General features: G+C 34.0%; 1 protein-coding gene across 3 annotated transcripts in view; it reads left to right on the top strand.

The window, feature by feature from the left end:
* The window catches only part of MRPL13 (mitochondrial ribosomal protein L13), a 34,308-nt gene that overhangs the window by 401 nt on the left and 21,009 nt on the right, over positions 1 to 12,898 (top strand). For 2 of the 3 annotated variants that reach the window (XM_006916586.3, XM_006916587.3), the window contains exons 2-3: positions 2,680 to 2,803; positions 9,619 to 9,712. In XM_006916586.3, the coding sequence (XP_006916648.1) occupies positions 2,680 to 2,803; positions 9,619 to 9,712 (218 nt within the window). The remainder of the gene's footprint in view (positions 1 to 2,679; positions 2,804 to 9,618; positions 9,713 to 12,898) is intronic. The other variant, XM_025050097.1, reaches the window with a different exon arrangement.

The following is a 12,898-nucleotide window of genomic DNA, read 5'->3' on the forward strand; positions in this document are numbered from 1 at the left end:
CCCCCGAAAGAGTATTAGGAGAGAAGGTCGGAGAGGTAATAAAATAGATCACATAGATCATTGTAGAATTGTAAGAATTCGATTTTTACTAAGTTAACTGGGGACCTATTGGAGGTTTTTGAACCAAGGAGCATCATGATCTCTTTTAGATAGTAAAGAGAGCATTGTGGCTGCTGAATTTAAATAGGCTTTAGAAATGGTGCTTGGTGGTGGATAGAAGCAAAGAATCCTTATTGCAGTGATCCAGGCTAGCCATGATGGCACAAACAGGGTGGTAACATTGTAGTGTTGAAAAGTGATCAGGTTCTATTTAAAGGTGGAGCCGATAGGATTTTCTCAAAGTTTGCATGCGGGACCATAGCAAAAGAAGAAACAAGGATTACTCCAAGGTTTTTGTTTCAGCTGAGATGGGAATGGCTGAGATTGAAGCAGGATTCAGATGGAAGAGCAAGAGTTCAGTTTTGTATATGTAGGTTTAAGATTCCTCTTAGCCCAGTCCCACTCCAAGTGTGATACCTTCCTTAGACTGTTTACCTTTCCCTGATCAGGTAAATACAGAAATTAGAAATTTTAACCTTTAAAAACCTTTATAACAATTTGGCATTGTGGCTGAATTTTAATTTGTTTAATCTAAGTTTTGTTTTTTGTTTTTTTTTTAAATAAAAGTGTTGGTCTGCAGTGGATTGGGGAATTAACTAGTCTTTAACTACCTATGCAGTTTAAGAAGCACTGTAGTACAGATGTTAAGAGGGCAATTGGATATAAGTGTAGAGTTCAGGAAGGAGATCCAGGCTAGAGATGTAAATTTGGGAGTCATAGCATACAAATGCCATTTAAAGGTATGGGTCTGGATGAAGTGTTTGGGGAAGTGGTATAGAAAAGAGGAGAACCAAGAACTGAGTTCTGGGACATTTCAACATTTCAGAGGCAAAAGGGAGGATCAGCAAGGTAGGGAAAAAAACTAACACAGGGTAGTGTCCTGGAAATCAAGTGAAGAAAGAATACCCAGGAGAGGGAATGATCAGCTGTGTGGAGCTTTTAGAATTGACCAATGGATTTAGTAACATGAAGGCAGTGGTAATTTTGGCAGGCAGTAGAGTGATGGTGATGAGTGTCTGAGGACAAAAGGCAGGAGAATTAGAACTTTATTATGGAGAATTACAGTCATAACAGTAACTATCACCCCGTTTTACAAAACTCAAAGCCAGTATCATTTTGTCTGTACCCCCATTCACTTCTTTCCCTTCCTTAAGGGGTAAATCTCAGACTCATTATCTCATCAGTAAAAATTTCAGTATGTTCTCTACAAGATAAGGGTTTTAAAAAATTACAATCCCAATACTATTTATCACAGCTAAATAAAAAATTAACTGCAAATCCTTAATATAGAATATCCAGTATATGTTCAAATTTTCAATTTCTCATGTATATATCCTATACATTACATAAATTCATAATATTTTTACAGTTTGTTCCTTTGGATTAGGATCCAAAATGCAATAAGTTGTATGTTTTTTAAGTCTCTTTTAATAAATAGGTTCCTATTCCTTTTTTCCTTGAAATTTTTTGAAGAAACAAGATTGTCCTGTAGAGTTCCCACTGTTTGAATCTTTTTTTGTTAGTTGATAAGCTCAGAGTGGTAGGGAAAAGGTATGGGTTAAAAGCTGTCTTTATTTGCAAAAGACATGATCATCTGTAAAAAATCAGAATCCACAAGAAGCTACTAGAACTGATAAGTTTAGTAAGGTTGCAAGATACAAGACCAATATACAAAAATGAAGTTTATTTCTATAAATTAGCAACAATTAGAAATTTAATTTAAAAATACAATTTACAATGGCATCAAATATATATAAAATAGCAATAAAGCTGACAAAAGAAATACGAGAGGAACTAGATATTAGAAAAATGAGGACAGGGAAAAAAAACAATTGGTAAACAGTTTTATAGGCTTATTTGATGTTTATGATCATTAAATTTAAAATAAAACCAGATAACCTAGTTGTATTTTTTCCAGCATTGTTTAGCTGCTTGTGTATATGCATAGAAAAAGCATCTGGTCAAGATCTTTCTGAGCTGTAAGTTTCTTAGAGTTTGAAGGCACTGATAGGCACTAAAAAAACAGTGGTCTATGCCTGAGGAGCCTAAAGATTATCTGTTTAAGGCAGTTTTTAAAAATTTATTTAACATCATCCATCTATACTTTCCCAGCTACATTCTGCTATTTAACTCTCCCTTAGAATTAAACTACTGAATGATCTTCAGTTCCTAATTGGCCATTCATCCTTCAATAATGTATCTACTAATCTCAAAATATTTTTGAAGACTTTCATAAACAACTTATAAATACTTCTCATTACCTCTCTAGATTCCATTATTTGTGATACAAAGGAATATAAGTTATAATGTAAAGGGAAATAATTAGAATGTTTTTAATAAAGCATGACCCATATTGCTGATAGAAAAGCAGGAAGGAAAAATTACCATGTTAATCTTTGCAGAATAATGAGAAAAGATCTCCCTTTTTCCAGAAATCAAGAAAAACAAAAACATTGTTTAGTGATAAGATTGTTTTCAAATTATTGACATTAACTGTAAAATACATGTGATAGTACATAATAAGTCAATTATTTCCATTTTAATTAGAATTTTCTTTGTTTCCTCTTCTGCATTTTCAAGCAATGGGCCACCTTTGCTCGAGTCTGGTATCTCTTAGATGGGAAAATGCAGCCCCCTGGCAAACTTGCTGCTATGGCATCAGTTAAACTTCAAGGACTGCATAAACCTGTGTACCATCAACTGAGTGAGTATAGTTTTAGACATGTCATTAGTAACCACAATTTACATGCCAGAATAGAATCTCAAAGAAGTTTGACTGGGTTGCTTTTAAGGACCTCTTTTTTTCCTGAGAATCCCTTATTCCATTCTTGCAAAAAACCTATAGGGCACTAAAATGAATTTAGCTTATTCTTAGGGAAATCATACAGACCAGTTTGGCTAAGAAAACCCCATTTTCCACCCTCACCCCAGCAAATTTATCAGTTGCTCCTCCATTCACACTTAGAAATATCCCGATTTGGACTATAAATGTCCTCTCCTATACGTGTTTCTTCACATGCCAATGTACATTTGAATAGATGAATTTGAAAATGAGCAAATAAGCTTGCCTTCTCTCCCTAAAAACCCTTTTCTCCAGGAAAGTTCACTTTTCACTGTTTTAAATTAATAGATTTGATTTTCTGTATCCTTTTTCCAAAACAAAACAAAAAAGTTGTTTTTATACTAAAAGATTTCTGCTTATTATAGGTAGTTTTGATCGACTTCATTTAACCTAGGCACAATGTCCACCTTGCCAGATCCAGGTGTCAGTTCTTACTCTTCATCTTGCTTGACCTGTCAACATTTTTTGCAGTTGATCAGTTCTAACTTTTTTATTTTGAAACATACAAAGACATGAAATATACAAAGAGATAGATAGATAGAGCAATCGATTGATCTGTATTTATAACTATCGGTATAATTTTAAAGAAAATTAACAATCATAATTATGATAGTGAAATGAATACCTCTATAGTCAGCATCTGAGTTGATTCCAACTTTCTTGCTATTACAAACAACATTGCTGTTAATATTCTTGTATCTTTTTCCCCTGTGTGCATGTGGAAGAGCTTTTCCAAGGTGTCTCAATAAGCCTGGAATTACTGGGCTCAGAGATGTGTGGGAAGCTAGTGTTTACCCTGATATCCTCTCCTGCCTGCGGCATGTAAGAGTTCCCGTCACTCCTCGTCGTCAGTAACACTTGGATTTTAATTCTTTTTAGTTTTGTCTACTGTGGTAGATGTGAAATGTTCTCTTTTGGTTTTATTTTGCATTTTCCTGATAACAAGCAGAGCTATCTCTTCATTTGTTTATTGGCCTTTTATCATTTCCTCTTCTGTGAAATGTCTATTCATGTCTTTTGCCCATTTTTTTTTACTGGGTTCTTTGTCTTTTACCTTTTTCTAACTTTTATTATGAAAGTTTTCACATTTTCACATATTCTGAAAGTTTTCACATTTTCAGAAAAGCTTAATGAATAATCTAGAGAATTTCTTTATACCCTCCACCTAGATTACATTTTATCATTTCTTTATACCCTCCACCTAGAAAACATTTTATCATAATTTTACTCAATCATTCGAAAATAAGTTGCAAATGTCATTATATCTCCCCCCACAAATATTTTAGCATGTCTCCTACGAATAAAGATAGTCTCCTATGTAACCAAATTGCCATTATCACACCTAAGAAAATAAATAGTAAATTTAATTATCTAGTTTAATGTCCAGTGCATTTTCAGATTTCCCTAGTAGCCACAAGAATGTTTTTTATAGCTATTACTTTTTTGAACTAGGATCCAACTGAGATTTATGTATCACCTTTAGTTTTTATGTTTCTTTAGTCTCTTTTCATCTAGAATAATCATCTTATTTTGGTGGTGGTATTATTATTAACCTTTTGAGGAGTCCAGGCTAATTGTCATGTAGAAAACTTTCTTCTTAAAACATTCTTCTCTCATTTTCCCGAATGCCATTCTTCCCATTTCATCCTCTCTTGCTAATTCCTCTTTCTCAGTCTCGTTTGTTCACTTCAGCTTTGTAACTCCCCGTCATCGGTGATTTTTCTCTCACGAAAAATCAAGAGTGCTCCAGAGTCCGGTCCTTGGACCTCCTCACATTTTTTAGGTGATCGCAATTCAGTCTCATGTCTCTAAATATCATCTATATGCTAATGCCTCCCAAATTTTTATCTCCAGTTTGACCCTTCCCCTGTATTCCATACTCACATAACCAAATTTCTACTCTGCAAATCTTCATGTGTGTCTTGTACTGTCTCCAGTACAAGTCTATCTGGAGATGTCTTACTTCCTCATTTTCCCCACCCAAACCAACCTGTTCCTCCCAGTTTTCCCCATCTCAATTAATAGCATCTTTATTCTTTTAGTTGCTCTGATTAGAAGCCTTTGCTTCATCTGTGACTCTCCTTGTTCAATTCCATATGTATAAATGTATGTGAAAAACTATGTATATCTGAAGTCTGGCCATCTCTTATTATCTCTCTTCTACCCTAGTTTTAAACCACTGCGCTCTCTATCCTGGATTATTCCAAAAGTCTCCTCAGTGATCTCCCTGCTTCTACAGTTGCCCCAATAGGGTATTTTCTCCACAGATCGGCTACAGTTATCTTTTCCAAAGGAAGATCAGAGTAAAAGCCGAAGTTCTGTCAGTACCCTACAAACACCTGCATGATGTCCCTATTACTTCGCCGAATTTATTTCCTATCTTAAGTAATGCACTTAGGCCTGTTGCTGTTCCTTTAACTTGCCCACCAGGCACATTTTTCCTCAGGACCTTTTCACATTTTGTTCCTTCTGCCTAGGTGCTCTTCCCTAGACATCTCCATGGCTGACTCCTTCACATCTTTCAGATTTCTGCTCAGTCATTTGTATTCTGAGGGAGGCCTTCGCTGACTTCCTCCACTGCTTGCCCTTTCTCTATATCTTTCCCTTGCCTTTTTGATAAATTAGGATTCACTTATCACCTGATATGTTATGTAAATGTTTGTTGTTCATCTGCCTTCACGAGGACAGGACCTTTGCCTGATTTTTTCACAGCTGTATCCCTAGTACTTGACACATAGTTGGAATGCAGGAAATGCTTTTGAATGAATGCATGCATCCACAGATGCCAGTTGTGAGCTCTAATCTTTTCTCTTCACTTAATGAAAATTTCAATAAGGTATCAAAATAAGCCCACACCCTGTGAAAAAATCTCTAGGCATAGAATATGAATCTAAGGATTTTTCATGTTATTCTTTGTTTTTCAAGCACTTAGTACCTTGTCTGGCCCATAATAGATGCTCATAAGGAATGTTTTGTGGAATGACACTTTTAAACACATGTTTTATGAGCACAGTCAGTTCTCATTATTCACTGAAGTTATTTTCTTTAAAGTCACTGTGAATACTGAATTAGTAAACACGGAACTACAGAATTAGAGGAAATACAGAATTAGGTTCCTTTGAGCCTCTGATCACAACATTTTCATCCACCAGTCAATATATATCCTTGTTTTGTGCGTGTTTCTGTTTAAAGATGCCTTATTCAGTGTATGTGTTGATTCTTTAACGTTGAACTCACGGCCAACATTGTTATAACTCAGGCCTCAACAAAGCTTATCTAACACATTTTCTCTGCAAGACACGCTTCAGCCTTCTTGCACTTAGGAACAGTACACAGTGCTTCAGAATCAGGCTTGGGGGATATTTTAAACAGTAAAGTCACTAATTAAAATCATAAAAATGCCAAAAAACATGGCACTAAATAGACCAGAAAAGGACATTTGTTTATAGCACCAGAGCTGAAAACAGAAGGCAGAGCATCACTTTATCCAGCCTCAGCTGCAAATGTGTGCATTCAGCTACTCAAAGTTTTTGCTGTTCGATGCATGTCCATGAACTACTGAGAAAGCAATTGTAATCCCATTGATTTGGGGATTACAGATAAATTTGCAATATGGAATAAACTAATTTGCAATATGAAATCCATGAATAGTGAGGATTAACTGTACTTTGAAAGTAAAATAGTGAATCAGCAGACTTATGCTTGACTAATTATATCTTTAAAAATATCCTTTTTGGTTTCTTTGCGGACCAGGAGAATGCCATAGTAATAGAATTACCAATTCATAGACTTGTTTAATTCCTTAGGACTTTAGATATGTTTTTAACTGCCTCATTGATAGGTGAGAAAATTAAAATCAGAAGAATAAAACAACTTTCTCTCTGTCACTTAGCCTTATGATAGTAGAATTGGGACTAGAGCCCAGGCACTTGTTTCCTCTATAGGAAATAGCTCATTCCACTTCAATATGCTGATTCTTAACCACTTACCTGTGTTTTCCTGCTTTTCCCTTAGCAAGGAAATCAGTAAGGTAATAAGATTTCTTAGGTTGTCTTTCTAGAAATTCAAATGATACAAAATTTGGAGAAAAATAGAATTAGTAGTAGTCACCTAATTTCCTTCTTACAGTATAGCACTTATCTCTCCTGTGAATTAAAATTCTACTTCCTTACAGCAAGTCATTATTACAGAAGTATCCCCTAAAAACTAATGAATAAACATTCTGCTAGAACACCAGGTGAGCTTTTCTGGCTGCCTGTCAGGTCATCCTTTTCTAGGAATGAATAGTTTTTTCTATAAAATAAGAAATTTACTTTCTAAAGACTGAATTGTGTTTTTGTCTCCTACTGTATATTACTTGTAGCAGCAAAACCTTTCATGTCCACAAGATGTCACTAAAATCAAAACTTATATTGCAAGCAGTTTTTAATTTACAAATGTTATGTCTTAAGTTTATTTCTAACATTTGTTGGTTTAATCAGCATTTATTAAGCATATATTATTTGCTCATAATCACTGTAAACATGTTTATTTGAAAATTGACATTAATTTCCCACAAAAATAATATTATAAATGATGATCATACATACAGGATTGGCTATAAAAGTTAACCAGTAATGTATCTGAACATAACATATATGATATTTGAACTATTTTATAGGGCCACTGGACTTTGTGAAGTGTTGTGGAAAACCAACTTTCCATTATAAGGTTATTTGTGGAAAAGGTCTGAGTCAAGGTGGAAATTATGTGGAACTAGAAACAGAATTCCCTCCTCTCTCAAATTGGAGGTATCCTCCTGAATTTGGGATTTGGGAGCTTTTTGAACATGATTCTTTTCTACTGATAAATAAAAAGAAAGGGCACATGGTGAATTTTGGATTATGACTTATTCTTCATGAGGCCACCACTCTTCACTACCCACAGATTAATTAGTCGAGGGCTATCTGAGCATTTAAAAGCAGAGAGAAGCCTTTCTTTAGCATTATCTAAAGTTATTACTAGATTATCTTAAAATGCTCCTACTCTACATGGAATGAAATCAAAGTTGCACACAGTTCTTAAAGGTTAATGTTATGAATACTAACATACCAAATAATTAAACAAAGATTAGATCTAATTTAATCATGGGTTTTCTGTTTTATATCATTTATTTAAATCTTTTAAGGACTTGTTAAAAAGCAGAAAGTTGATGATGCTGTTAACACTACCTAGCTAGCACATTTTCCTCTCTTACTATTCAGTTAAATGCCAGTCTATTTCAGATGTTAATTATTGTATCATTTTAATTTTGCAATCTTAATTTTACAAATAAATTCAGCTTTAATGGAAAGTTAAAGATTCCATTGCCCTCTAAATAGGTGTCATGGATAGAGCCTGAACAGAGTGTTAAGTAACTTGGTGTGTGAGCTTTTGACAAATCCCTTAATCTTAATGGGCCTTAGCTTATTCTACTGTAAATGCCTGTGTGAAAGCTAAGGTAATTTCAGCATATGTGTGAGACTAGATAGGTAGCTTCTCACCCTCTTTTGTGGTTCTTCTGGTTCATCTACCCAACTGCCTTAGTAGCCCACCATGTGTCACCTTTAGGAAATTTAGCCACTTAATTCACCAAGTACTGTCAAAATATTTTTTTGGCACATTTAACAGCTAGCTTCCTGCGTCTTTCCTTCACCTCTCTGGATTCCCTTTCATTCTAGTGAAGAAAACCCACCTGCTTTATCCTCTTTCCTTTACCTTTGTCAGATATAGACTATGAACTTCTCTCCGAAAATTCTGCCATTCAAATTCAAAGCTCTGTATAGAATCATATAATGTAATCTTTAGTTTTCATAGACTGTGTACATGCTATTTCAGTGGTGTTCTTTCTTAAATAAGCTTCTAGAATCATGAAGTTTGTTTTTCTGTTAGTAGAATAGGCATTTAAGAAACGTTTCTGATTGATTTTGTCATTTGAAAACTTGACTTTCAAGGGCTTTTTTTTTTTTTTAATTTTTTTTTTGACAAATAGCCGATCTCAGGGGTACTTTTCACTGGAAAGTTAATTCAGTACATCTATTTTAATTTTCAGGTCACCCCATCCTGTCAAATATGTATGTAGTCATAGTTGAGAATGAAAGTTTAAATTTTACTAGTCATATGTAGTTGGAAGAAACCTTGGGTTGGTAGTTAGCGTAAGGTCATACTGCTCTATTGTTCTCTAAATGTGAGAAGAATAAATTGTGACGTTTTACATTTGTTTTCAATTTACCTACTGGCAAAACATACTTTTTTATATCTATATGCATATTGTTTTCATTTTCTCTTCTGCCTTTAAGGAAAAATTTCTACTAGATATTTAGAAGTACTTAACATAAACATTTTTAGTAAAGTATAATTATTAAGGGGAAAATATGATAGAAAGAATAGTAGTTTGCCTTTAAAGATGTATTGTTGGTACTGGCATCTTTATTAAATTCTCTTTTACCTTACAGTGTCAAAATTTTCCAAACGGCTAGCCAATTCTTTCTATACTTAGACTTTATGTAAAGCAGTAACAGAAATCTATTCAAGGATTTCGATATTGCTTGCTTTATATTTTTAATGTGTTACTAAGACTTTGATAAGCATTATAAATAACCAAGGCCACTTTTGTCTTAAAAGTCGTGATTATTTTTCTTTTTTCTTTTTAAACCTAGGTAACTGTGGCGATCATGTTGTCATAATGAATACAAGGCACATCGCATTTTCTGGAAACAAATGGGAACAAAAAGTATACTCCTCACACACTGGGTAAGACAGCGTCGTTATCAAGAAAGACAGGCAGTTGAAATGTATTACTTTAATAATAGTATTGATCTTATTTAAAAGAAAAATGTATTTTCAAAATTTAGCATTTAAGAAAATACTAATTTTACTCATGCTACATTTGTAATTTACTCGGTCAGGAAAACACAAACCTGTACCAAATACTAGTTATTAACTGACCCTTCATCCTTTGATCTGTTTTTTCTGGAGACTTTTCACATAAACCTCTCTGATCAAGATTATTCTCATTTTTTAATCAGTCTTCTTTCTTTCTGCTTCTTGCAATTCATCTTACTGCTGTTTCCAGGACCATCCTGAACATCTGAAAGTACTTGAGATGTTTAAGGAGTGGTGAGTGAAACCCCGAATTTGGAAGATAACCTAAAATCTCCACAACATACCTTTCAAACTGTAGGTCTCTCGGCTTGTGTTTGACCTGTTCCGGTCTCACAGTTCATAAGGCAGCCCATTTATTCCACCTTGGAAATGGTCCAACTTTTACAAAGATCTTTATGCTATTGAGTTGTAATCTGTTTTTCTCTAGCTTTCATATTGGTCTTATTTTTTCTCTTTGGGACAAAAATAATTATGTCTTCCACATGACATTCTTCAGATAATTTTGAGACAGTGATCAGTAAGGGCTCACTGATTTGTCTTTTCCTTAGGCTAAACATCTCTAGTTCCTTCAGAGTTCTTTATATAACTTCACTTTAAATATCTCCATCATTTCTTGTTTACTCTTCTCTAGATACAGTCATTGCTTCTTAACGAAATACGCCTGCCTGGTTGTGCTCTGATGGTCTCCAAATACAATGTGACTTCTCCATCTCTGTTATGCGGTGTTCTATTGCCATAGAACTTTTCAGGGCCATATTACTATGGGACACGCTGAGTTCACTCTCAGCTAAAACTCTTTTAAGTCTTTTTCAAACATGCTGCTGTTCAACCATGTTTCCTCCTTCCTGTGTGTTTTAGTTTCATTTTAATCCAACTACAATACCTTAGGTTTACTCCATGTCAAATTTTATCTCCAGGTTTTTAAGATCTTTCGAGATCTCGATTCAGTCATATAATGTTAGTTAACCCCTCATCTTCAGGTCATGTACAAATTTAATTAAGCTTACCTTCTACACTGTTATGTAAGATATGGTTAGACTAGTCGATCTTTCATTCTTGATCAAAATTATTCTTTTCTTTCCAATTGCACCTTTGTCTTAGACAAGCAGACTTTGATGTTCTCATCTTTTTCTTTTCATCTCTTGCCCAGGTAGGTCTTAAATGCCTGGAATAACTTGTTTGCTTCCTTTAGCCGGCCTTTGCCTATTCCTCCCCTTCAACACATTTATGAAATCTTTATTTAACTTAACAAAAATAAATTCACATCCATCTTTAGTACTTTCTGCTATTGGCATATCTCTACATATAAACCAAATTCTATAAAATTTACAGGTAATTAGGAAAGAAATATGAAAAGTCAGGATAACATAATGTGATCAAACCATAAAGGGAAGTATTGACACAAAATGCTAGGTAATTCGTATAACAATAATATCTGTAGTATTACTGCAAATGAAGGAATATAATAGCACAGCTGATAGCGAACTGCTAGTGTAATGTATCCTCCCGGTAGTGTCCCTGGTCAGTAGTGCTCTCTCACCTGTGAAATTTCAAATGTCTTTGCAAGTTAATGGCATCGAATTACCACTACTGCTTCATAATCTTTCATTTTAGCCGACATATTGCTGTTTCTTACCTCTCTGCCTTTGCATGTGTTGTTCTCCTTGACAAGAATGTTTCTTAAGAACCCTCCTTATCCATTAAACCTGGCTCAGATGTCACATCCTCTGATGCCTTCCCTATTTCCTCATCCCCCATAGAGCCAACCACTTTTTTGTTTCTCTGTTTCTGTTGACTCTTGACTTATATTTTGGACATACTACTTTTAATATGCTCCTAATACTTTATTGCAATTATGTGTTCAAAATTTAACTTTCTAATTGTAAAAGTTTTAATACATGCTAGTACTAGAAAATACAGAGAAGTTTAAAGAAGGAACTAAAAATTACCCTTCATCCTTTGACCCAACATTTTAATATCTATGTTAATATTCTTTTTCACTTAATGTAAAATTCTCAGAGAGCCCTTTTATCAGTATTATTTTTAGTCATTAGGCACTAGTATCTAATATGATTTACCCTACTTAATCATTGCTCTTTTTTTGAAATTAAAATTTTGACTTTTATAAAGAAGTGGAAAATATCTTTACCCATTAAGCTTTTCAGTATATAGTTATTTAAAATTCTAGAAATTTAATGAAATTGAGAATCAAAGGGATGATCATTTTTAGGCCTTTGATATTTCCAAACACCAGTTTACTATTGCAATAGTTGTACATAGGAATGTCTATTATTACAAAACTGTACACAGTATTATCATTAAAAATTGTTTAATAATAAAGCTCTGCAACTTCGATGGGCATGCAATTATTTACATTTGCATAATAATGAGCTTTCAATGCTTTCCTGATCACTTTCTCTGAACATTTTACCTATTAAGAATATTAATCCACTATCATATTTTTTACTTTTTACAAATTTTCTTTATGATGTGTTTTTGCTTTATGGTTATTTAATTTTTATATAATTAACTTTTATGTAATCTCTCTTTTCCTTTGTAATTCCTTCTGTGTTTTCTAGTCTCAAGGAATTCTTTCTTGTCCAGATATTTTATAAACATTCACTTCTAATGGTTTTAGAGGTTGAGTGAGATGGGTATGTGTGCACTTTGAACTTTGAAGTCTAACTCTTTAGTCGTCTAAATATACTGGCATAATTTAGGGATATAGCTTCCCATTAGATGTCGCAACAGAATTTAGTCATTATTCTTGAGGACAGGATCCTATGGGATTTATCTGTATATCTCCAGCACCCAGCATAGCAGGCAATCAGTAAATGTTTACTGAATTAATATGAATTGAAAAACTCTTGGCTAACATGCAAAACAAATATCTTCTACTGCAGTCAGGCTATCCTGTACTGGAGAAGAAATTTAGTTACTTTTCCATCAATAAAAATCAACTGAGTGTTGCATTACTCAAGATGTTCTCCTACTCAGAATTTTACAGTAGCTCTCCAAATTTTTCAGTGTAAAGTCCAAACTCCTGAAATATAA

The sequence above is a fragment of the Pteropus alecto genome, unplaced genomic scaffold (genome assembly GCF_000325575.1).
Source record: "Pteropus alecto unplaced genomic scaffold, ASM32557v1 scaffold164, whole genome shotgun sequence".
In the NCBI taxonomy this organism is placed as follows: Eukaryota; Metazoa; Chordata; class Mammalia; order Chiroptera; family Pteropodidae; genus Pteropus; species Pteropus alecto.